We start from the raw sequence: 26,285 nt of genomic DNA on the forward strand, positions 1-26,285 counted from the left end.
CTCGCGTCTGACAAGCGACTGACGTCCAGCTCTCACACTGCCTTGTGGCGAGCCTGAAATATTCCGTAAGTGCAGAGTCGGGATCGCTCTCGCGTGCATGCACACACGCATCGGATAAGGCGCGACGACGACGAACAACGGGCCAGGGCACTCCCACGGTGCGCCAGAGCTAACTGGCTCCGCGCGCGAGCTTCGCTGTATACGTATAGGAAATGTCGAAGCCAATCGCTGGACGTGCGAACAGATTCTGATAATAAGAATGGAACGAGTGAGAGAACGCGCACCGAGAGTACAGTCGCCGCGGCGCTTTATCCGATTTCAGATACATCTCGCTGAGCTCACTGAGGGTTCTCCTTTCGGGATTGTTTTCCTATTCGTTGCGCTGGGAGGAAGAAAGTAGAATCCGATGATTTTCGTTATCCTCGCTGCACTTGGAAAGTCTCGATCCGAATTTTTACTGCGTGCGCCGACGAGGGAACCGGTCAAAAGTATCGCTGATGGAAGGAAAGCCATCGCGCTTCATCATCCGGGGGATATGAAACATTTGCATACGCGTTTATCCGAGAGTAAACGTCCAGGAGACTCGGGTCTGCATTATTTACATTGCTACAACTTTATCACGATAATTCTGACTAACGTACACCATATTTCCTCGACGTTCTCTCTCCCAACCTGAAATTTACTGTATTCTAATCCCTCGACCGCGAACATCTCACTCTCCTACACATTTTATTATACGTTTCCAGTTACATGCGCGTCGTCGTCGTCGTTGTGCGCGCACTCGAATATTAGAATATCTTCCGAGTCGCGCGAGAGCCGCATTCAGAATATAATAACGAGAAAATGCATAAAGTGTCATTGGCTCCGGGCCCGAGCCTGATTTTCCCTGCGCAAGTCACGCGGCACCTAAGCTCTCTTCTATGTCGCGAAGGAGGGAACGAACGACGTATATAAAGTAGGCAACGCAATCGCAACGAGTACACGCCGAGATGAGAGGCGAGATTGGCTAGGCCTTTATGTTGCCAGTCCATGGGTTTATATGCGCTCGTCCACTCCTCTTCCTCGACTCGCGATGGCAACTGTTACCGGGCACGTCGCTTCTAATTAAGACTGGATATCCAGAACGTTTTCTTTCCCCTTTTTTGCTCTTGAAAATCTCAAATTCCCCGCACGCGACTGATCGTCGTTTGTGGACTGTGGGATCCAGGGATTTTCGTCTCATTTGCGTAATTTTCCGATATGACGGCGCTCCACGCGGAAACGGCAAATTCAATCAGCCGCGCGAGATATCGCGCTGTTTGTTTTGCGGGAAAATAAAAAGGCTTCGCGCGTTAAATTTAATTTTACGCTTTTTCGCGAGCTCGTTCGGAATGTAGTGCGTAATGTAGAATAATAATAATCTTCGAGCGCTGGGCTCGCAGTCGTAAAGTAAACGACGGCTCAATTACCCGACATGCGCCAATTACCGGGCACAATAAGCGGACCGATGGATAATAACTGAATCCGATTCAAGTATACGAGGCCAGGGATGCGATAAATACGGGAACGAATCGCTCTTATGATTTCTCGTCGTTTATAATCTAATATAATCGAGTAAGACTGTTTTACATTGGCATATACGAATCGTACATCCACGATAAAATGTGCTGTCGTGGAAATCGCGTATTGCCGAACGTTTCGAGAAACGGAATAAACAATAAGACGTGGCTGTGCAGAAGCCGGTAGTCTAGCTCTCGGAAAGAAAACAGCGAGCGCGAGAGAGGCGCTAACGGTACACACGCGCATACCGCGTATACGCAGATCGTCGCGCTGCGCACTACTGCTCTACTCGTGCCGTTTGATCTTCCGACGGCCGAACGGAGATCGTTATATCACACGTCGTTATCTGCGCCGATCGTTACTCACGGGGAGCTGCATATGCGTATACGCGCATATGATATAGTCGCGGATCAAAGTGGGTTGACCTAACGGAACGAGAGCTGCTGATGCTGCTCCGACTGCGCGCGCCTCGATTGTTGAGGAAACTGCCGATCATTCGGCTAAACATATCTGCTCTGCAGCGGATATACAGTTGCCTCTATTTCTCCTCATACATAGCTTCCGCTCCGACGCAAATTCAGCTTTGTAATTTCACTTTCGGTTCGGAGAAAGAATGAGCCGCAACAATGCGCTTTATCAAGGCAAATGAAATTTCAACTTTACACGCGCGAAGTCTCGGGCCCTTATCAAGCGGCATCTCCCGTTTGAGCGAGCCGAGATGCGGCTCACATCCGGCAGCGCTGGATTCTAGACAACGCGCGCTGCGCACACTGTCCGCAGTGGCGGCTTTGGCGCCGACAACAACTGTAAATGCCAGGGGCTAGCGCTGCATATAAATATTGGAGCTCTTTTTCTCCGCAGCGCCGTCGGCTCTCTCTCTCTCTCTCCCTCCCGGTAATAGAATGCAGCGCTGTAAAACGGCGCGCGGGAACCCGTTTCCCCATTTGCGATGGCAAATCTTCCTTTTCGCGTGGGTGCATGTCCCTACTACTACTGCTGCTGCTGCTGCCGTATGAGAGAAGCGCGCGGAGAGTAGCTCGATAATGTCGAAACGGTTAGAGTCGCCTCTGGTATTATGGGACACTCTCGCTGTACTCCGAGAACACGAATAGGAACTTAGCGCCGAGGTCGAGGAAACGACGCGATGGCTGTGTGGATGTGTACCTGGTTTAAAATAGATTCTGGCTTGGTTTTTTCAATGAAATTACAGAGCGGAATAACCTTGCTACGTTTCGTCAGCTGCATTCTATAAGCCTTCAATCAAACGTCTTTACGGCTATTTTCATTCCACAGATCTTTATCCATCCATCTAGTAGTGCGAAATGACTGTACTTACAAAGGCATCGAGCACAGATGTCTATTGTTAGCGGCTCTAATGCAGCCTTCGTGTATCCACCACAGTCATCGTGTATCTCCTTACAATGCGCGTTAGGCTATATGCAATACTTTTGAGAACGTCGATCGAGTGTACTTTGTTAATAAACGCAACGATATACTGTTGTGAACAATTCGGATCGTGTCCCTTCCAATACAAGCTATCCATGGCACCATCTAAATGCACTCCGACAGCCGTGTATTATTAGCCTCGATTACGCCGATCGCATAACGAGGTCGAAACAAAGTACACCGGGGTGCCAGACTCGACCCCAGAGCGATTCATCTTCTATTCCAAAGCGCGCGGCAGTCGCGAAGAAGAAGAAGCAGAAGAAAGAGAGGCATCTGAAGAATAAGTACAAGCCCCCGCGGGTTCTCTCTCTCTCTCTCTCTCTCTCTCTCTCTCTCTCTCTCTTTCTCGCTCGGTCTCGCGACGACGCTACCAATAACATAATGCATCACGCGCGCGCAGCTCGCACAGACAATAGCCGGGGATTACCTCACAATGGCCGATGATTTACTTCTTCTTCTGCTCTCATTACCCAGGGCTTGTCGGCGCTGTGTCGTTAGAAAAGTAATGGAAGCCCTACTCGCTCGCTCGTATTATCTCCGGGAATCGACTGTGAGAAAAGAGAGAGCGAGAGCTGGCGACGTGAAAGGGCGCGAGATAAATTAGAAAGAATCTCCTTCTGCCGCTTCGGGACTAAGGGAAACTCTATTATATCCGAGACACCTTCTTCTCCCGGCGTCTTTGCCGCTGCTACGTTCGCGCTTCTCTCTTTCTCTCTGTGATCTTGCGCCGATTCACCCTCCTCGGAACTTTCTTTTCTCGATCGAGGGCGTCGCGCGGAAAGAGCATTTTCCTATTGAATCTCTCGGCGCTCTGCACGAAATCAATGTGTTTCATTCGCGGTGTAATCGCATTGGAGCGCGCCGCGCGCAAACGAGGCTCTCTCTGTGCGCGCAGCTGCTCGTGCACTTTGTTTTTTCTACCCGATAATTTCCAGCGCTCCGGCGGAGATATTGGAAAAAAGAGTCAACGAATAAACCAGCTCTCGCGACGGCGCATTATAAGTGCGGACGAAAACAAAGAGCACGAGCGAGCGGCAAATTTATTACGAGTAAGCGCGCGCAGCAGGCGGCAATTTCGGAAATTGCGGCAAACCCGCGCGACCATCGTCGCGTCGGAAGGTGGAGAAAAAGGAAGAGCTCCAGCAGCTCGATCCCCTCGTCGCTAGCTTCCTTCCCACACTACTACCACCTCTGTACGCTAGGTGCATTACGCTGCGCGCGAGGGCAATTTGTCCGCGTTTTGAATAAAATTATGCGCAAATCACTGGGTTAAACGGTGTAACTGAATCCCGCACCCGCGTCCGCGTGATTGACAAATTAACGGCGTATCTATCGCTCCCATCGGAATATAACGCGCCGTATTAATCGCCGTTTCAATTAAAAGCCTGAGGTCACGCGTCCCTTCGGTAATTAATTTCGCGCTCCTTTTTAATATTCTCTCGCTCTCTCCCTCGCGAAACCGCGCTCGCAGATTTGATCGAGGGCGCGCACGAGGGAGATTTTCGCGGCCGGACCATGTACGCGGCCGTAATAATAGCAGAAGAGCGCGCCGCGGAGATAGGATCAAGATTAAACGGCGTCGATTATCCCCCGGCCGATGATTTATAAGCGCGGCAGATAGAGAGAGAGAGAGAGAGAGAGAGAGAGAGAGAGAGAGAGAGAGAGAGAGAGCCAGAAAGAGCGCCGCCGGGAGGAATATTATTATCGCTGCAACCGAATTGCCCGGGAGGCGTATATAACCTGCCCTTCGGTTCTCGTCCTCTCCCGCTGCTCTCTTTGCCCGCCGTGCTGCAGCGGAGAGAGCGAGCCGGAGACTTGCAGCTAGACGGGACTTTTAACGATAGTGAATCGATTACGGATTTGCATATTAGTTGCCGAGCCAGCGTTGTTTGCGCTTTCTCGCGCCAGCTTTTCAGTCGCGCGAGAAACTATCGAGTAACAGTAAGCCGATAGTTCGACCCAGCGAGATGCCTGGGCGCGATTAATTTTGAAACGCGTGTACTTGCGGGAAAAAATTTATTGCACACATGAATAAGTAATAACGCTATGCGCGCACAAGCGTTTGTTCATTACGTTCTCTTCTGCAGCGCGCGCACCAGGACTCGAGCTACGGCTGACCCCGTGGCGGTCAGCGATTGCGGTAACCTTTGACGCGCGTACAACCTATACACTTATAAGAATGCGTCGACTGCAGCAGCGCGCTCGGCAGAGAGAGATAGGAAGAAGCGAAAACGGTATGTGTATAAGCGGAGAATGATCGCCTGGTTAAACGCGAATATCCACATGGCGTATACGTACGGGCAGTATGACGTTTCTCTTATGAATCTGACGGACGTACTCGCGAAAGTTATGCGTGCGCTTGAGATGTTTATAAATCATGTGAGCAGTCTGCGCGCGCATTAGAGTTGCCTCATTTCGCGTCGTCGTCGTGGAATTCACTCGTTGCACTGCAACCTTATAGCGCCGCGGATTTCAGGTAGCCGGAGCAGTGTCTGTCACTGCATATTATAACATACGGCTATATTTATATTATCGCGCATCTATGAGGCGTCATTTGCATGAGCACAAATCAGCTGCGTTGGGTAGCGTCGACAATGTCGCTTATCACGGCCGCATCTTCCCCGAGTCCAGGGAAATTCGCGCGCAGCAGCGCCAGCAACTTAATACTCATGTATACGCATTATATACGCTCGCGTACGTATATAACCTCCGGTGCAGGGAGAGAGAAAGAGAGATAGCGTAGCGAACCCCCCGCTTTCGTAATTTATGGAAGTCCGCCAATGAAATTTCCAATGTTTAAGTTAAATCTAATTTACGGTCTTAAGCGAGCGCGCGCTCGCGCGTAATGTAGCCAATGCGCTCGGGGAAGGCTCTCTAGCTGCAGCATCAGCCTTTTCTTGCCTTCGTTAAAACTCTCATATCCACTATACACTCGGACGTGTGTGTGTGTGTGTGTGTGTGCGCGCGCCGACCCGCAAACTCCGCAGAGAGAGCGCTCGCGCGCGCGCGAATCATAAATCATAATCGCCGCCGCCGTGCGTGTACACATGTTGCGCGGAGATAATGGTTTGCACGCGGGGTTAAGCGCGCGCGATGCCCGTGCCATATTGCATACGGCTGAGGTCAGCGCACGACCCCTCGAACATAATCTCTCTCACTCTCTCCCTTCCCCTTGCTTCATCCTCGCTCATATAGCTAACCCTTTCTTTCCGCTTCTGTAGCTCTGGCTCTCTCTCTCTCTCTCTCTCGTTCGCCTACTTCGTTTTTCCGAGTTGCACCTCTTGGAAAATTTCTTAATACGCGCTGCGCGGTCTTTTATTTTCGTTTTTAATCATTACAGCTCGTGCTTTTACTTCGTTAGAGCTCGCGCGCGAGCGCGTAAGCGATAATCGCATAACTCGCAGCGACGGACTATTATTCGAATGTATTTAGCGGAAAGCGCGGCTGTGTATCGGCTGAGCTGTACAATGCGCTCGTTAAGCTTTTTTGGTCCTGTTGTGCTGCTGCTGCGCTTGCGAAAGGCGCACGTTGGAGTCGCGCGAGTACCAATGTTTTATGGAAATTATCCTCCGGATTTTTGTAACGGCCTTACCCGCGCGGTATAGTGTATAAATGCTTCATTGTAATTCTAGACTAATTTATCGAGTAATTGGAATTTCGAGAGGACGTATAAACTCCGCCGTCTCTTAATTGCTGTTTCCTCCGAGTGCAGCACGCTGCAGAGCAGAAAAACAAAATTTTTAGATTCTTGCTCTGAGGTGTTGGCTATGTTGTCTTCCTGAGGTCTTGGCGTGTATTTTATTTTGCAGCCTAACTATTCAGCAACTGCAACAGTCGTTCAAAATGTAATATTGTTCATTTATCAAGATAGATATACAACAAAACTGAGGACAAACCTTTTTTCGATACCCACGATCAGAGCAAGAAAGTACTCGTTTCACACATACAACAGTTACTGCGAATACATGATAAAGATGGCAAGCTATTGTCTCGTGGAGTGAAACTTGAGGGAATTTTTGAGAAAAAAGGTTTAATTTATTTTTAGTTATTGTACGTTACAATAGGTAAAATTGAGAGTCATCATTACTTACTTGCATGAAACGAATGGATGAACTTAACAAGAACTCATACGCGTTCTTGAATCGTCAACCAAAAACTTTTATTCCATTTTCCCACCAAGATTGTTATTTCCGGACCGCAACCTTGTTATAAAATTAACCCTTAATTTATTAACAGAAATTTGTTCCAGAGTAGTTCCAGTAATTTCAGATAAACCTTATTTTAACAGGCCTCGGCCAGAAGTCCTGCTCCCAGAAATAAGGTCAATTTTCAACCAGGGAATTCGGCAACAATAACAATTCTCATCGAAACCCGGTGTTCTCGGACGCAAAATCCAGAATCACAAACGGGCCACAATGCGCGCGTGCGAGAGAAGCGCCAAGTCATAAAGCACAAATAAATTAACGCGGCAGCTCGCATTTAATCCGTGCACGCGCTGCTCTCCACTCTCTTTCTCGATATACACACGTGCGTGTATACCGATATGTGTGTACAGAAGAGAGCGTCCGAGAGCGGGCCAGTGTGCAGAGTATAGGTATCACCGAGAGAAAGAGCAGAGCGCGGAGAATGCGGAACAATTAAAATTAATGCGCGACACAGGCTGATGCGAGGGCCGCTTCAAAATAAATACGCTTGTCATATGGCGATTAGTCGGCTAGTACGGCGAGAGCGCGAGCGGACGATGATCGATGGTGTCCATAAATAATGCGCGGCTCTCTAGCGCGCCCCTCGCCGCCGCCGCTGTAAAGTGCAAGAACGACTGCGCGCCGGCATTGCGGGCCACCCCTATTTATTGCGAAAACAAGAGCGCCGCGGCTGCGACTTCGGGGCCCCTTTTTTACTCCCTCACTTCCTGCGGGGACGCGGGATTGAATTAGACTACCTTAACATATTTATTGAGTTTTATTTTTTTTTTCAACGCCTCTGTCATGCGTTTGATGATCGTCTCTCAACTTTTGCAACGTAAAGTTATCCGTGTAGTTATTGAAATAGTATAGTACGAGCACTGACGTATTCGAGTAAAACCAGGCACGCAAGGTATACAAGCTCGGCCTTCATTTCCATACGTCCATTATCTTGCGCATATCGCGGGGAGAGCGCGAGTGCATGACCCGTATCGGAGTCCGCCGACGCCCTTAGACTCATTTTATTCTGATTCGGGTTATTAATTATTAATTAGCGCCAAATCCATTACGGCTCTGTCGCGCACCCCTCATCGCGACAGAGCGCACTGTATCGGGTGTAACGTCGTTATGCCATTAACTTGTCGCCTTTCACTATATTCCCGTTCGAGAGACTTTTATACGCAAAGTGTGGGATTGAGATTTTTCTTCAAAGGCTTTTAATTCGTTGCAGTGGAACATAAATAGCTTACACTTTCAGCGGAATCCATCGATTCTTTCGTTCGTTTCTGACCTTCGCTCTATTATCGCCATATAATAGTGCACACGATCGATGCGTCGGTCGCTCTACACACGGAGAGAAATGTATCACTGAAAATTACTATATTTTCTCCAAATCGGGAGATAAACTCAACCTATGCAGAAAATGTAGTATGTTTGTGTGAAAATTCACTATACATTAATCAAAAATTGCTATACCAGTATAGTAAAAATTGCACTTTTATTTATTAACCAGACAAAAAATTACATATTATTTACATAATAGTAAAATTCTTGCAGAGGTAAACGCAGTTACCTGTTCGCGAGGCCGGTATACTTACTAACTATAGTTCCTTATAACTAAAATAAAATCTATTTCAAGATACGTAGTACCTAACTTACACTTTAACAATTTTACAATATGAAAGATTGTTTAATAACGTTTTAATAAAATTTGTATACAGAATACATATCAATATTTCTTTATATTTTATAAAAAGATTTTTTTTTTTTACATGTGAAACTTAACCCATTCTCTTAGTTTATAAGTATAATTCTTAGAGCTTAAAGTTTTTAGGTTATTTGGCAGATCATTATAAACTCCTATGGCTTTAATATAACTATTCTTATTACTTACAGTCTTAAGTCTCCTAGGTATCTGAATGCTTTTATTCCTAGTTTTGCTGTCTGAATTTAAAAATTTAACTTTTAATGTGTTGTAGTGGTATATTAGTGATTGATATGCAATTAGTTGCCTAATACTCAATGGATTATCCTGAGCAAAATTATTTTTGTTTATGATTTTCAAAATTCTGTTTTGTAGCCTTTGTAATAGATTGGTAGCAGTAGAGTAAGCACCACCCCTACATTTTCTTATATTTTATTACACTTTATTACATTTTTTATTTTCACTAGGGAGAAAAGAAACATTAACAAACGACAAAATGAAAGGGACAAAAGTACATTTTTAAAAAGATTTAGTATCCATAAAATTTGATTTGCGGTATAGTAAAAAGTGCTATGTAGCATAGTAAAATCTAGTGATCTGAAATTTTACTATACCGTATACTAAAATTTAATATAAGTCGAGTTTGTCTCCTCGTTACTATACAGTATAGTAATTTTTGATGAAAATTGTAGGAATATTTAGTGATACATTTCTCTCCGTGCAGTATGCAATCGCAAAAAATGAAGCGTTTCTCCGCGGCTCTTTTCAACGTCCACGTACCTACGGCTCTTGATCATGACGCATCGTATCTCTCTCTCTCTCTCTCTCTCTCTCTCTCTCTCTCTCTCTCTCTCTCTCTCTCTCTCTCTTGGAGCTCAGGCATAATAAATCAATATATCTTTATTAGCAATCGACGTTTATTTTTGTCGCGCGAAGCTATTCAGTGAGCTGCACAGCCGCACAATGAACGAGCTTACGAGCCACGTATTTGTCAACCACGCGAGAGATAGCGCATCGCCGTTTACGCGGTATTAATTGCGCGTCAAATTATCGCGCTCTTATCTAACGGAGATCGCGCGAGCGTTAGCTCGACCAGCTCGGCGTGTATATAGCTATATAACGCAGACGCGCGCGTGACACGGGGAAGGGAGGGAGTGAAAGAGAGTCATTAGGTTGGCATTGTTCCGCGAAAGTCGTTAGCGGTACTTTCGCGAGAGTCTCTTATTAAACGTGTGTACGTGTGTGAGCATGTACGCTGGCGCGAATTTCGATTTATTGAGACGTCAATCGTTCGCGTTGTCGATCGTTGCAAGTCGAACGAGAGGGTAGAGAGAGTTTATCGCGGCGAATCGAGTGTGTGCACGTGCCGAGAAAAGTGTTGTACAGCAACATCGAGGAGAAAGAGAGAGATTAGCATCTGCTGCTATCAAGAGGTGGGCATGTGTTATACGGGATTAGTAGAAAGTTTTCGAGGTTTTGTAAAGGGACGGTGAACTGCGATTTTCTTGGACGGTACAATAATATATACTTTGAGAAAGTTAGCATATTATACACGTAGTAAGTGTTGAAGAATAAAGAAATGTATTAGCTAGATACAGTGGTCCATATTTTTCCATTATAGGATAAAGAAAACACGTGGAGTCGTATTGAAAGCGACGTCTCCCGTGACGCGAGCTGATGTAGATGGAATGACAAGGGTTAAAACTACGCTAATAAAGTTCTGTTTTTACAGAATCTCAAATTCAACGCATTCATTACCCAATTTATCCAGCCAGTCACCCGTGTAAAAAATATAGAGACTACAAAGATTACTCCATGTGAGACACGAGCAAGTATAAAAGAGTGAAGATAAGGTCTGCAGAGAGGTTAGTAGTATCGAAAGGCCTGCAGCAAAAGTTGATACTTAATTGGGTCAGCCGATTTTCATTTTAGGGTCTTATTCAAGATTATTCCTCTAATTGCCACAACAATTTTTTTTTTTTGAGTGTAACTAACTAACTTTACAGCATCGAGTGAGAAATGCCCATAGAGCAACTATATGACTTAAGAAACCCTTAGTATGTACCGAGAAATGCGCAGAAGGCGCACCGAAAAAGCATAACTGCTCGATTGTCAGGTCGTTTGGGTCCAAGGCGCGCGTCGAAGCGTAATGCAGTTATCCGGTCACCTCGCAAGGTCCTTTCTATATAAAGCTTCTCAGGGGTAAGTAAATTTCACAGGTTTCCCCATATATAGAGTCAATAAAAAAGAGAACAAGCTCGCCGTCGTCCCTTTTCATAAGAGGACCCATTGAGGGCTCGCATTGTGGCTTGGCGCTAGTCCTTTCTCGCAAGCTCTCGCCTGTAGGGGTGAGAGAGAAGAGAGAGCTTTCCGCTTGTTGCCATTGAGAGGAGCGAGCGACGAGGGCATTTTTCGCCAGAAAGTGAGAAAGAGAGAAGCCCTCCTTGACAAATCGACGCTTGTCGCGCGGGATACTCCATTCTTCGAGGCTTTGTAGTGCATGTATGCCCCCCTCGTTTACACGCCCGTACCCGTATCACATACGAAAGCCGCGAAGGAGTCACAGATTTATCACATGCCGTTTTCCTCTCGAGTGTGTTCCGGACATAAATAACCCCCCATAATCGGAATCTATACAAGCTCCGTTATGGGAAACTTCCCCTCGCCTATACGCGAGTTTTATTCGACTGTGTGCCATCGTGTGCGGATATTCGCGGATTTTTCCTTCCTCTCCCCGATCACCGGATCGTTTTACATATTAATGCGCGCGCGCGAGTCTACGTCTTTAAAGAGCTTCGATTCGAGCGGGAAAAAAAAACACCGCGAGGATGAATGGACGGTTAAATCACAATCTGTTTGCAATTATGCGACAATATCACGTCAGCTTATTTACGGTATGCATAAGGGTAGTATTGAGCATCAGTAGTATCGAGTTTCGCGCCGTAAATCAGCCGACAAAAGCCGCGCGTTTTTACGCGAGCGATTAAATAATATGAGCGGTGAATCGCGGCTTCTCTCCGGTGAGGAAAACCGTACTACACATAAACAGCGCACAGAGAGAGAGAGAGAGAGAGAGAGAGAGAGAGGGGGGGAGAGAGAGAGGGAGAGAGAGAGGGAGAGAGAGAGAGGGAGAGAGAGGGAGAGAGAGAGAGAGAGCGAGAGAGAGAGAGAGAGAGAGAGAGAGAGATTACCACACAATTCACCGACACTGTCATTTTTGCGCACCTATGGTTTATGTACTGAATCTCGCGAGCGCGACTGCATTCAAGTCTCACCCTGAAAAGGACGCCGCTACCTACCTACGTACTGCAGAGATCTAAAGAGAGCGAGAAAGTCGCGGCGGTTAGAGAAGAAGGAGTCCGGCGCAGTGGAGTCCCGATAATACAGAGCGCGATTCGCGGCTGCGTACAAAGTGAGAGAGAGCATATAAAAGGCTGCGCTCGCCTTTATCGTTATTCGGCCTCAGCGAGTCCTTTGACTGCTGCGCGGGGAGACTCGTTGCTACTGCAGCTTCTTCTTCCGCGCTATATAGCGCTCGCGGGGTACATATATTTTCTCCTGATCTGGAAAACAATACGCTAAGCTGGGATTTATTTGCGCCGCCGGCCGAGGCAATAATTTACCCGGCTCGCTTGTCTCTATGCTTGTGCGCGTATGTGTGATAGCTTGTGTGAATGTATACAAGTAAGAGAGAGAGAAAGCGATAAGAGGATTCTTCTATTCCCTCGACGTCCCTCTCTCTAAATAAGGATGCGACGGAAATGGCGTCCCATTTCTTCTTTCTGCGCGCACTACGCAAAAACCGATAATAGTTTGGCTCGCTCTTCCCCCTCTCCTTCCCTCTTGCTCGCTCGCTATCGCGCCGCCGGACTTTTTTCGCCGACTGACTTTCTGCGGAAATTTCGTCCGCTTGAATTGAATTGCTTCTGCTGCTGCTACTGGCTAGTGTACGCAGCGAATTGCTCGAGTTTTTCCGAGATAGTTCTGTTTGAAGGCGAGTAGATAACTATCGGCGAAGGAATTACGTATAGAAATATTGCGTGCTCGCTGAAGAGAGATGCGCTTGGAAAATATAAGCACGATACACATCGAGAGCCTTGAGAAACGTCCTTCCGAAAACCACCGACACAAAGCGACTCGACAGAGTGCCCGCGCAATTCATCAACGTCCTATTAGCATAAATAAAAAAGCCGAGCATGTACATAGTGTTGCGTGCAGTGACGAGCTTTTCCTCGATCCGCATAGCTTCATTCGATCGGCGATCGCGTTAATTGCCTCGGCAAGTGTCGCGCGCGACTCGAGTGATTTACCGCGAAAGTCCACGGATACCTATAGACACAAAGAGGCCAGTTTAATGGAGACGTCGGGACAGCCGACATTGTGAAATTTCACGGCCCACTCGATTTATGGCGTTATTATACGGGAGCGATCTGTTCGCGCCTCTCGAGTCTCGATAATGTTGCGGACTTCTCGAGCTCGTATACGCGCTGGAAAAGTAACGCAGTCGCGCGCTCGTGCGGAAATTTCTCCTCTCGGTTTTATTGTGCTGCTGCGCGACGGATATACGATTTATTTTCCTTTGTCATATATACGTGCGTGCGGCTGTATTGGCGCCTCTGCCTTTCTGCGTAGGACACGCTTTTTCTTTCTCTCGCTCCGGCTAATGATGTATTATTTTTGCGTCGTATACTTTGAATTTCGATAAAACTGTTTTTCCTCTAATAGCACGACGTGATAGATTACCTCGATACATTTTTACACGGAATCGAGCGCAACGGAGACTAATTGCGTTAAACCGATAGTGCCTCGATAGCCTCTCAATGAAACGCGCACGAACGACTGCCTTCCTCGTAAAAAACAACGCGACAGAGAAACATTTCAAACTGCAGGAGAAGAAATTTCTGAAAAATTGAACCGTCCATGATTAATAGCGCTCGCAGTCGATAGCCCTCTTTAATTAAAATTCGTCGCGTGCGAATAAAAAAAGCAGGCGATTCGGCTTTTATTAAAAAGCGACAATACACCTGTGTGCGGGGCACCTGCCGCATTAACCAAGCGAATCGGAAAGACGCGCGACGGGCTTTAATGCGCGCGTGCGACCGGACGGCAAGCAGGTGATTGGTTGACACGAAGAGGCCGATCGCGTGCGGTGTATAACGCGCGCGGTCCCCCCGATCATCTTTTCAGATCGCAGACCGTTCACACGCTTCGTAATTTTCGTTACGCGATAAGGGCTCTTTGCCTTCTTGTTTGCCCGAGCTTGGGTATAATGTAAGAGTATATAAGCGAGGCGTTGTTTTTCGAGGCTCCAGTGCAGCGAGTGGTGCGTATTTGAGATTTACCCCGATCCTCGCTCACATATTTATTATTCACGATACGAACACGACAAAGGAGCGTGACGAAAAGCGCCCGCGGAATCGCATGTTTCAGGCTGAAAACGGAGTACGCGTGATAATCGCCGGGGGATTTTTGTTCCCGGCTTATGGCCGTTTTGCGATAGAGAAAGAACGCGCAACTGGCATGCAAATGAACCAATTATCCGGGTCGGCTTATCGATAATTCGCAAGAGATCCATTGGTAATTGAAAAGATAAAGCTTTAATTGATCGTTCAATCTCTTAAGTGGCCCTTAAGAGTCTTGAGGGAATATTGTTTTTATCTTTACTTGCGTATACCGCGGCGAAGATCGCGAATATTACTCGTCACCGTGTATCAAAGAAACTCGCCGTCGCAAAACGCATCAACGCTGCAAGATATTCAATCACGAGAAAAATAATTCGACAGTTATGTACTCATTCTTTAGCTGATATTATGCACATCGTTATGTATCTCTCGTGCAAACGCCTTTTCTCGTAAGTCAGTGGCAAATTCACGCCAATCCAAACAGCCGCAGAGGTTTTCTCATTATCGCGATAATTATCATCCGAACCGCTTAGACTTCTATCGTAATTTATAATGCCATGTTGTGCGCGCGTAGAGGCTCCGGCGAGTGCTCGGAGAAAAGCGAGGAGAGTTTGGCGGTGGCAGGTGGCAGTCAATCAGGAGATTTATTTACCGGCGAGCGTTTATCCCAGGGAGAGAGAAGCGGCGCGCGTCACAAGTATAACGTGTACACGCGCACGGCATTAATTTCGATTGATGCGCTTCACTCTTGCGGCATGCACTTTTTGATTATGCTGTGTGTATAAATTTTAGATTGGAGATTGCGCGCACTTTGCTGATTTCAAAGCTGCTGCTTTCTTCTTCGTCATTGTTTTATTGGCCAGTCTTCTTGAAAGTATCAGAGATTAATCCGAGGCTACTTTAAGGTGATTTTGTAGATTAATAATTAACCATTCGCTTGTAAATGAGATGTAAAACACCCTTCGCAATTAATTTTTCTCGAATATTGCATAGCGATGTGCTCTATCTTGTTGTGTATTTACACAAACTTACCGAATGCTGTAAATTAATTAGTATAAAGAAAAGAAAGAATTTTTTTGGCATATGCAACCTGTAGCAGTGCAATCTATTGCTTGCAGCTGATGAAGGGGACAGATTCAGGTTAGAAGCTGATAGCTTCAAACCCGATTTTTATTTTGATGATTTTTTTTACGAGGTACCCACTCGGTTTTCCAAGCTATAAAATTGAAAATTAAACATTAATATCTTGAAGTTGAGAAGGTTTCCAGCTCCATAAGTAGGCATCAAACAAACCAGAATTAGTGAGTGACTTAAGCAAGCCAGGAAACAATGTAAGATTTGTTAAGAATTGTCATCAACGTACAATGTGGACAATTGAGCATCATTTCGTTAGTGCCAGAAGTAAATTTCTAGAGTTTATAGATCATAGCAGGTACAAATGACCAACACACTACAAACATAAATAAAAGAAGAAACATTAACAGACGACAAAATGAAAGGGACAAAAATATATTTATTTATTTATTTATTTAACTCCAGAGTTACAAACATTTGCATCCGATACAGAGTTGATATTATTCACACATTAACACACTATAACGCCGCAAATCCTGCAGAGGAAAACAGTATTTCCTGTTCGCAGGTCCGGATAACAGAGATAACGAGAATACATATAAATACTGGTTAGTTATTGCTTTACAGCAATAACCTCCAGTCATACTACATACAGTCCAGCCTCCATTCATATATTTAAAAAGATTTAATATCTATAAAATTTGGTATGCGGTATAGTAAAAATTGCTATATAGGATAGTAAAATTTGATGATTTGAAATTTTATTATACCGTATACTAAAATTTACTGTAAGTCGAGTTTGTGACCTCTTTACTATATTGGTATAGTAATTTTTGATGAATATTGTAGGAATATTTAGTGATAGATTTCTCTCTCTGTAGGATCGAAGTATCAGAAGAGAGCTTTAAGTCGAGGGCTGGTGAGTTAAAATTGGTTGCATATGGAAAAAGTTGTCTAGACTTGAAAATAGCGAAAAATTATGAAAACTTGGATTTTTTATAAAAGTCAGCGATTATTCTCATTTTCAAAATTCTTTTAACTTTTGATTTGAGCGGTCAATTTTAACCACTCAGACCTCAAATTAAAGCTATTTCGTCTATTTTTGCTTTCAAAAATTAGATTGAACATTTAACTGGTATCATCAGCTACATATATGGCAATGAAAAAGATCAAAAAACAGCAATAATTGATGGTCATACATATATATGCCGCAGCTTCAAGAACGCTCTATCGCGGCGCAAGCTAATTTTTATACTTTTCTACGACATTTATATGCCATATGCGATTAATGTTTTACAATTTTTTTTAGTAGTCCTGTATGCTTTCAAGCAGTGTGTTGGACTACCAAAAAACATTGTAACACATTAATCGTGTATGGCATATAAATGTTGTTGAAAAGTATAAAAAATTAACCCTGGTTATATCTACACTTACTTGTCGGAAAAAAATTCAAATGTTAATCTTTTTCAGGCAAACTTCTGCATGAAACGACAAATTTAAATTATATTATAAATACTATGAAGGATAAGTGGAGCCTTTGAATAAGCACAAGTGCATTCGTAGTTTTATTAATTTTTTTTATTTAATAACTCGCTGAATTTATACATTTTTAACTAAGAGAGATTTTTTAGCATATTTTATCTCCTTTTGTTGGGTATAAGGTGCACAGTATCCTCGTTTGCTGCTGATCATCTCCTCTTGCAGCAGTATGGGGTGGTCACAGCATTCTTCTTCACTGCTGATCAAGTCCTCTTGTTCCAGTATAAGATGGTAGCACTTTTCAGCCCACTCGAAAGCTTCGAGAACATCCTCGGTATACATGGAAAATTCTGTGAGATCAAACTGTCTAAAACTCATCTGAAATTTGTGATCCAGCATGAGCTGAGCTATCTCCCAGCTGTCTCCTGTAAGGAGGTCGAAAACTGTGCAGGATGCAGTGAGCCTCGTCAGAACCATCTTGTAGATGTTTTGCATACATTCGGAATAATAGCTCAGCATCTTCGGAAACTCCTGCATGATGCTTTCATCCTTCAATTTAATACAAGAACTGCAAGCTTTTATTAAGGCCAGCCTTCTCATCATTAGCCTGCTGCATGGGTTTACGTTTTTGTACCGGATTAGAGTAAAAGGAGTGTCTCCAACTTGGTCTTCTGCGAGTAGATTAGCTGCGGAGGAGATGAGTTGAGCAATATCCTGCACCTGAACATTTTTGCAATCACTGTGCAGTGCGGTTTCACCCGTAATGCTTATAAGGTGAATGTTTGCGCCGCGTTCAAGTAATGTCTTCAACGCTAACGACATATCCGATCTAGCTGCCGCGAGGTATAAAGGAAATACGTCATCGCCTGCTAGCGTATTCGGGTTAGCGCCGTATTCTAACAAGATCTGTACCTGAAAACAGAGAGATTCATTAGAAACTGAAATTCACGCGGACATGTAAGTTTTTCGTTCAAGCTTGGGAAAAATCAAATCTAGTCGAAAGTGTAAAAAGTTCTTTAGCTTACCATTTGTTTCTTTCCATTGGCAGCGGCCAGGTGTAATGCTTGGTATTGGTTAACGGATTCTCTTTCGCTGATCGAGACACCCAACTCGATCAAGGCTCTGACCAGACCGGCATGTTCCACCGGTGCATAGGCCAGCCAGTGCAAGATATTCCTGCCGTCCACATCCCTGGCTTTCACGTTAGCTCCGTGCATTATCAAAAGCGGTAGTAGTTCATTCGCTTTGATGGACTGAGCTGCTGCGAGCAGAGGTGTCATGCCGTTATTGTCGGCTGCGTTGGAGTTGGCTCCCTTTTTTAAAAATAATTTGGCCTCCCGGATTCGGCCCGTCATCGCCGCGTAGTGCAGGGCAGTTTGTCCATCGCAGTCACGCGCTTGTAAGTTAGCGCCGTAGTTCTTCACCAGCTCGATGAGCTGTTCATTTGACGAGGAGGAATCCTTCCTAAGCAGCGCGTGTAGAATCGTCAATTCTTTCTCGAGGAAAAACATGTGGTGATCTCTAAGTAGCACATTGACGTTGGCGCCTGTCTTCAGTAGTACTTTAACCTCGTTGTCGAGATCACAAAGGACAGCGATCCACAAGAAACACACAAGGAGCTCGTGATTCGGAGACTGTTTGATGATGTCGAGTCCTTCCTCCAGGACTATCCGTATTAGAGAATCTTCTCCACTGCGTACAGCAGCACAAAGCAGTTCTTGCACCTTAGCGCTGGTGAACGCTGAATGCTTATGGCGAATCAAGGCAAGCTCAGATCGCGCTTTTTCTAGATCACCGCACTGAATGTAGCGATACAAACAGTAGTCGTGGTCGCCGAGCGTACCGTTGAATGAGTTATTTTGAGGAGAAAAAATCATCAAGATTAAAAAGCAAAGTTGTTCGTATACGTGTTATATACTCATTACAAAGTAGTGAGTATGGAAAAAAATTTTTACACTCTCATAAACATATTAACATCACGATCACTTGTAAGTTATGCAGTTTTTCGTATAAGCTATGCATACACGCTGTGCAAAAATAAACGGATGACAAATTATAATAATTCAGATACCACATAGTTCATTTATACACTAATAAATCTGATAAAGGAACTTTAAATCATCGGATTTTCTTTTCTAGAAATAGAGAAAAATTTCAACTTGACTGGAAAAGCATCCGTCGTAGCGAGACGTTCCTCCAGTTTTAATGCATTTTTTTGCAGCTCATATAACTTGTTATTATACAGTTAAGAAATCTACGTGTGCAAAACTCGCTTAAAATTATTGTCGCTACCTGTACGTCCGTATAGCTCATGGTATCCGCTTGTCGAGCTGAAGTCTTGGAGTGGTTTGGCAGGACGACTCGTTTTCACGTGGGATACTCTGATATGGTTAGTCACTTCTTTTTGCATACTGTGTGCACAAAGACGAAGAAGCGTTGCCTATAAGGAATACGTTATTATAACATCTTCTTGTTTGAATTTCCTCTGAAAACATTAGATTCACTAAACACCTCCATCTAGTTTAGTCGACATCAAGAGTAATTGCGTAATATTATCGAGCTAATTTTTCACGTGTAACTAAAAGGACTTCCTTATTTATTCCTGAGCTTGTATAAAACAAACATAGATTTCGCAGGCGCCTACTTTCCTTAAGAAAGCTTCCAATCATTTCTCACCGACACTCGGGCACAAACAGGCATTTTTAAAATTCCCGCTCAAAAAAACGAATATTTGCAGAATCCGCTTAGCTACAGTGGAATATACAATATATAAGTACACACTCATGCGCGAAATGCCTTAGCGTGTGACGTGACACGCTGTGTAACGTTGATGTGATGTCGGCGGCGGCAATGGCGCGAGAGGCGTGATTGAGTTGCCCGGCTCTCCCCGCCTTAATGCCAGATAAACTCGGAAAATAACAGGTCGCTGATTATATCGTCTCTTAAAAGCGACTCGCTCGCTTATCGCCGCTCGACTTACTCCGGAACGCGCTCGCGCGCGAGAGGGAAGGAAGGACTGCAATGCAGGTAATACACTGAGAAAAATTTGATAGTAGAAATTACTATTTGGGATAGTAATTTTTACTGCTTTTCATAATAAATTGGAAACAGACTTTTAAGATATTAGATTTTACTATCCAAAGATAGTAATTTTTGATGAAATCGAATTTTTAAAAATTTAATTTCAATTTCGCTTATTTCTATATTTTACACCTATCAGATACTTCGCGCTGTTATTACTATATTATTTATTATTTTTATTGATTATTATTATGCTATTTTGAAGAAAGAAAGAGATTAAATTTTTTTTTGGGGCGTCGGGAATTGAACCTGGAGCTCCGGCGTGAAAGTCGAGTGCGCTGACCATTTACCTAAACAGATCTGTTCGTTACAAAATTTCAGATCTATCTGATGTATTAATTGATGTACGAACTAAAGTTAATACAAATTAACGAAGATTAATAAATAATAAAGTCAAATCAATAGACACAGAAACTTATTATAATAAAATAAATGTAAAATGTCAACTAAAATACTGATTAGCGCAGAAAAAAAAATTAAATTCAAACTTTACCGACTGAGAATATTCTAATTTTTCCCACATTTTATAGCACATTTTACCCTCTTAGGTAGTAAAAATTAAGTCTTTTGAAAGCCGTAACAATTTTTACTATCCGAGATAGTAAAAATTAATATCTCTTATAGTGAATTTTACTATAAAAGATAGTAAAAATTACTAGCATCCGATTCTGTTACCAAATTATCATCTGAGATAGTAATTTTTACTGTCAAATTTTTCTCAGTGTACCTACTGCAAATGAATGTGGAAGTAGCGGGATTCGCACGCAGATGTAGGTGGGACTTTTAACGATGAATATAAAAATGTGCGATGACAATAAATTGTGGTTTGCTAACTGGATTTGAACTAGTGAGATAAAGAGCATAGTACTGATTATTAAGGTTGGAGTATAGCCAAGAGTATGCAACATCAAGAAGCAACAAATAAGTAGTTGTTCATTTGTAAATTTGATTAGAAAGATTATTTAGACCGGTTTTTTTTCTATTATTTTTCCTGAAACAAAAGTCAATGCAGTGTTGATAATAATCATAACTCGTTCAATTAATTGATTTCCTTTTTGATTATTCGCACGAATATCTTTGGATTCTTACAGCGTTCCGTAATATTCGATAGCCGCAGTTTACAGTTAAATTAGCTTCTAACTGAACAAGATTATCGTTAGACCTATAGCTAAATGTGCATTTGGTTGAGCTAATGATTTCAATTAGTGCTCAAGACGTTGTCGGCGCATAAAAATGACCCCGCGTTTTTAGTATATTAAACGGTTTATTACGGACTAGTTGAGTCAGTAATAAATTAATTTGCGTGTATCACAGCGTTAATAGCGCGCATGACTTTGTCTCTTCAGTTATACGCCATTTTTGAGCTGTATAGTTTTATGAAAAGTGCACCACCAGCGCAGTGTATGAAGTATATTATTCCGCCTTATATGATCCCCCAACCTGATTCCCTGGTAAAGTTCCTGTTTACAATCGCATGTAAATTCTTGGAAGGATACTTTGTGACGCACCGGTCGTCTGAAAACTACGATGTTCCGACTAAACTGGACGATGGCTCTAATTGCTGTAATAATACTACTCGGAAAGATTTCGTAAAATTTTGTAAAACTTTTCGCATTATACTATGCATATCACACGGTTATCACTGTAATAGTAGACCGCTTTTTCGCGTCGATCTCGACGGGGTTGTTTTCTAATCAACAGGACGCACCTGTAAAAAGCACGCGCCTCATCGCCGCATTCCCATCACAAAGCAAGTCTAATCGTAAAAGCTAATTTTGCTCAACTTCTTTGTCCTGTCTTCGTCGTCCTTCTCCGGCGCGTACAGCGCAGGCTACTCCCTTGTAATCCACGCAGCATCCTTCAATCTGGCCGTCTCGCAGCTCTTTTTGCGCGTATAATGCCTTCGTGCGGGTTATCACGGGGGCTTACAAGTGCACTACCTGCGCACGCATGCACGGAAACGCACACAGATATGGCGACGCGCGTGAGCAATATGAGCGAGTGCATAGCGCAGTTGTCTAGATCGAGCGGATGAGATGGCGCGGGTTCGCTCGCTAGCGCTTGATTGCCTTATCTGCCTAATGAAACGCCTCGCTAACTAGCTTCGCTCACTTGCATCTCTTTATTTCGCTGCGCGCCTGCAGTCTTCTGCTTGGGTATGTAGATATTGTTAAGGCTCTTTTTGCCGCGCTCGAGAGTTTTTTTGCGATTTAAGCGCGTGGATTATAATCGAGAGGATTTTGAGACCTGAGTGATTAACTTGACATATTTTGGAAACCTGCTGTCTAAATTTCATTTTTCTAGCATAGTTTACTCATCGGTTCTTCATCAATATAGTATTTTTTAGTACAGATCATTACTCCTAGAACTCAGAGAAGTATATATCGCGGCATGTAGTATAATAGAGTATACAATTCCGGCGTAACTCACAAAAAGCGCCAGCTCACATAGAGGTAGCGTCTCCTAGTGCGGTGATTTATGCTCATGCGTTATGACGTTTCCCGATGGCATATAGCCGCAAGATCCTCGCGGCGAATGGAAGCCGCGCAGTCAGGGAGCGGAAGAAAGTAATGGAAATCAAATGGCTTGCTCCGCGCGTGCGACGGTGACGATGATACGATCCCCCGTACGTCAATTTATATGAATTTATAACGCGTCGTGCTATGTGCCTTTCGCTCGGCTTCGTTAAACATCCGCGAATTCAGCGACTCATTCGCGGTTAATTAGAAACGCATTGCTGCATCTCCTTTCTCTGTCTCGAGCGTCGATCGATATACCTATACATCGAGCAGGACGCCGTTATATGTGGGCATTATACAGCGGAGACAGTCGCTCTCTTCGCTACACTTCTACCCGATGAATACTGGCTGCGAGGCTATGATAGAAGGCTTTTACGAGCGACTCGCGCCTTTTGACGCCTGCCAAGTGAATAACGCGGAAACGCCAATTAAAGGGACGAGGGGCTACTTTCGCCTTGAATTATTATAATCATTTGACCCACGAGGTCAGGATTACTATTTTTTTACTGGGTGCTAAGCACTCTCGGCTATTCTTTTCTACAATAGCTGGTTCTTTATTTCTTGCTTATAAGGCGAGATTTAAAGTATATGGCAACGTTTTGATTTACGCCATTTATGACTATTATTGCGATGCTTATTTTATCGGTAAGATATCAGACAAGCATCATTTATACGACTGTATAGTCGTTTGGAAATTTATTTATTATTAAAATAATCCGATTTGATCCGCTCGTCGTTCATTTATTGAATAAGCAATTAAACTTTCTATATGCCATCAGAATGGTTATTTATTTCGAGCGTTAGCGGATTATAAGTTAAGTTTATCGCTTTTCAATTCTCGATATAGTAGTCTTTGAATACTAATTGATTTTCCTTTAATATAAAATCTACCGGATCTAATTGAGCAAACATCTTGGAGATTCGTTATATAGTCCATTGCACTTTTGATCCTTTTTCAAAACGGATCAGATTCAAGCTTAAATTTCACATCGAAAAAGGCCGCTATTTGTAGCTTATAGCTTTTCTCTTCTCTTCAGCTTTTTCAAAAGCCCGATTAACGCAAGTTAAAAAATTTAACGGCATTTAGTATATAAAGGTCTTTGCTTATAAGAGCAGAAAGAGTGCGTCGTAATTACAAAATCTGCATACATTCGCGGTGCGGCAGCAATTGGAGATAATCTTTGGCGCGCGGTATCGTAAAATTCGTGCGTAGGAACCCGCATACCTTTGACTTTTAACTTTGTTGTCTAATAATGAGCCTATTGGACCGGAATCAAACGAGCGGTGCTTTCAGAGTGGATCTCTTTCGCGAGTGGATTATTATTTTCAAAGCTGCCGATGCTGATCAGAAAAAAACCGGTTTGGAGTCTAATGTTTCGCTCTGATGCCGTACAAATATAAAAATTAAGAAAATACAGAACCTTTATCTAAAGTTACTAATGGTTAATAGAAATTTTTTTGCATGAGATGAAACAAAAAAATTTCTATTAACCTAATTTTTTTGCATGAGATGAAACAAAAAAATTTCTAGGTGAATTTCGGTGAGTTTTGAACTGAAAAATAATCACCTTTTTATAAATAAAACACTATTGTTATAAAGTCATAAGACTATATATGATAGTTAGCATGAGTAATAAAATTCATTAGTTGTACCGATTTGCAAATTATGTTTTTGTTTAAACTTAAAATAATTTATGTATTCAACGTATGCACATTATTTTGGGTCACATACCTGACGCTTGGTCGAGACTAATTTAAGGTCCAGTCCAAGACTTTCCTCACGTATTTTTGTCCCCTTAATCTAAATCGCGAGGGCGCATTGCTGGAAGTGCGTCTAACAATAGTTATAAACAATTTAATGTTAAAAAATTGAAAATCTCGGTTTAAGCTGGGAAAAAACAATTCTCAAAGCTATTTTATTAATTTTCTTACCGAATACACTTAGTTTAATAGTAAAAATCCACCAGTCTTGTAAAAATTGCTAAGGTCCAGTCCCGGGACAGATTTTACAGACTTTTTAGAAAATCGTCAATCGTGCATTCCGCCAAGAGTAGCACAACTCACGTACTTACCGCGAAGACTAGCACAACTCGCGACTTATATTACTTAAAATGTGAGTATTTTACGTTTTTATCGGATTATTGGGTTAGTTAAGTTCATGAAAACCTTGGACAAAGTCCGACAAACCTCAAAGTTTTAAAAACTTTCTTAAAAAAGTGAACAACTTAAAAAATTATTGTATTTGTGAAAACAATTTTAAATTCGGTAAAAAGTTGTAAATTATTAACATTTAAAAATGTTCATCAGGGACACTTTCGCAAAAATCGGGAAATTTGTATAGAAAATCGTTGTTGAAAGTTTGAGTCGTGCTAGTTTTCGCGGTAAATGCGCGAGTTGTGCTAGTCTAGCGTGCGTAAAATGAGTTGTGCTACTAATGACGGGAAATTTGAACAGTGCTACTCTTCGTAGGGAGCGACGATATAATAGTGGGACAACTGTTAAAGTTGGACGATTTTGCAATACATGGACAAAGATGAACCTAGTACTTAGACTATACTTTAAGTATCACGCGATTATAATAAGTAAATTTATAAGAACAGTTATAAATAAAGGAACCATAGGTATTAAATTAAATAAATTATATTATTCAATTTTTAATTCGCTTTTAATATTATTTTTCCTAAAGTAAGGAGATCCAAATGAGATCAAAACGCCTAAGTTGCTATCTAAATATCTAAAATTAGACTTTTTTTATACAGTTATATCAATTTTTTCTTCTTTGATTTTTACTTTGGTTTGTATAAAAGAGACTTCTTTTTTGAGATCCAAATAGCTATTTTTTAATCTCGTAAACTCAAGGTTTTTCGTGTTCTGGGTGGCTTAAGGAATCCAAAAAAGTTGGTCTGGTAGGTGTGCCCTCAAATTTCAAATTTATTCACTCAGACCTCCTGAAGTGTCCGTTTTTTTCTGAATTTGCACATATATATGTTTTTTTTTGCGATAAAAATGATGTATATTTTATATATTTCCGATAGAATTTTTTTCTTCAAATTACATCAAATAAAAAATTTTTTGGTAAGAAGAATATGTTTTTGTTTTTATGCAGGATTTAACTCAGACTTGACCCCTTAAAAGATGCCACTATATCTGGAGAAATGAGATCTCTTTCAAACATTCTTAAAAAATCTTCATTTGTACGTTCACTTTCTTGAACTGAATTGTTTGTTGAATTTGATTTGTCTACAATATTTTTTCTTTTGGTTTTTTTACTTAAAATGTTATAGTTAACTGCATTAGCACTGAAAGGGTATAATCCGCACTCAACACTGTTCTTGGGCCCTTCTTACACTCAAGTGGTACTAAACACTTTGACTTAAAAAAAGTGTACTCTTAGAAACTCCAAAATTTGCAGCTGCTTGGCGGAAAGTTTGACCTTCACCCATCGCATTGAGAGCAGCTTGCAATGCTTCTAAGCTATAATTTTTTTCAGTTCTTTTTTTTTAAAAGATCTCCGAAGGCGCCCGAGACTCTGACTCGTGCTGAACACCTCACGCTTGACATAGCTTATTTTCTCCCCTTGTTGCACAATGTGTTTTGGGAAACGCGTCTTTAAATTTGAGCGTACTTGATTTAACATATGGCTTCTGATTTAATAAAAAATTGTACTAGAAATGCTTCGATTTTAAAATTCAGTTTAGTTTAAACTCATAATATTGTATATTTTTTTATTGTCTGTAATCACTCTTTTAAGTCTACAGTAATTATATTACTTACAAGTGTATCCAAGATACATTTAACTTATAATCACTGTAGCTTACTTTAAATTACTTATTTCTTTCTTTCTACGAAAGCAATG

The 26,285-nt window shown here is 42.7% G+C and overlaps 1 protein-coding gene across 1 annotated transcript in view; it reads right to left on the reverse strand.

Moving 5' to 3' along the window:
• Nucleotides 1–16,949: 16,949 nt before the first annotated feature.
• The window catches only part of LOC103317120 (ankyrin repeat domain-containing protein 65-like), a 71,120-nt gene continuing 61,784 nt past the window's right edge, over nucleotides 16,950–26,285 (reverse strand). Inside the window, exons 3-4 of the mRNA XM_008213894.2 lie at nucleotides 17,855–18,628; nucleotides 16,950–17,741 (exon numbers count right to left, since the gene is read on the reverse strand). Coding sequence (XP_008212116.2) covers nucleotides 16,950–17,741; nucleotides 17,855–18,628 — 1,566 coding nt within the window. The remainder of the gene's footprint in view (nucleotides 17,742–17,854; nucleotides 18,629–26,285) is intronic.

The sequence above is a fragment of the Nasonia vitripennis genome (assembly GCF_009193385.2).
Source record: "Nasonia vitripennis strain AsymCx chromosome 3 unlocalized genomic scaffold, Nvit_psr_1.1 chr3_random0004, whole genome shotgun sequence".
Lineage (NCBI taxonomy): Eukaryota > Metazoa > Arthropoda > Insecta > Hymenoptera > Pteromalidae > Nasonia > Nasonia vitripennis.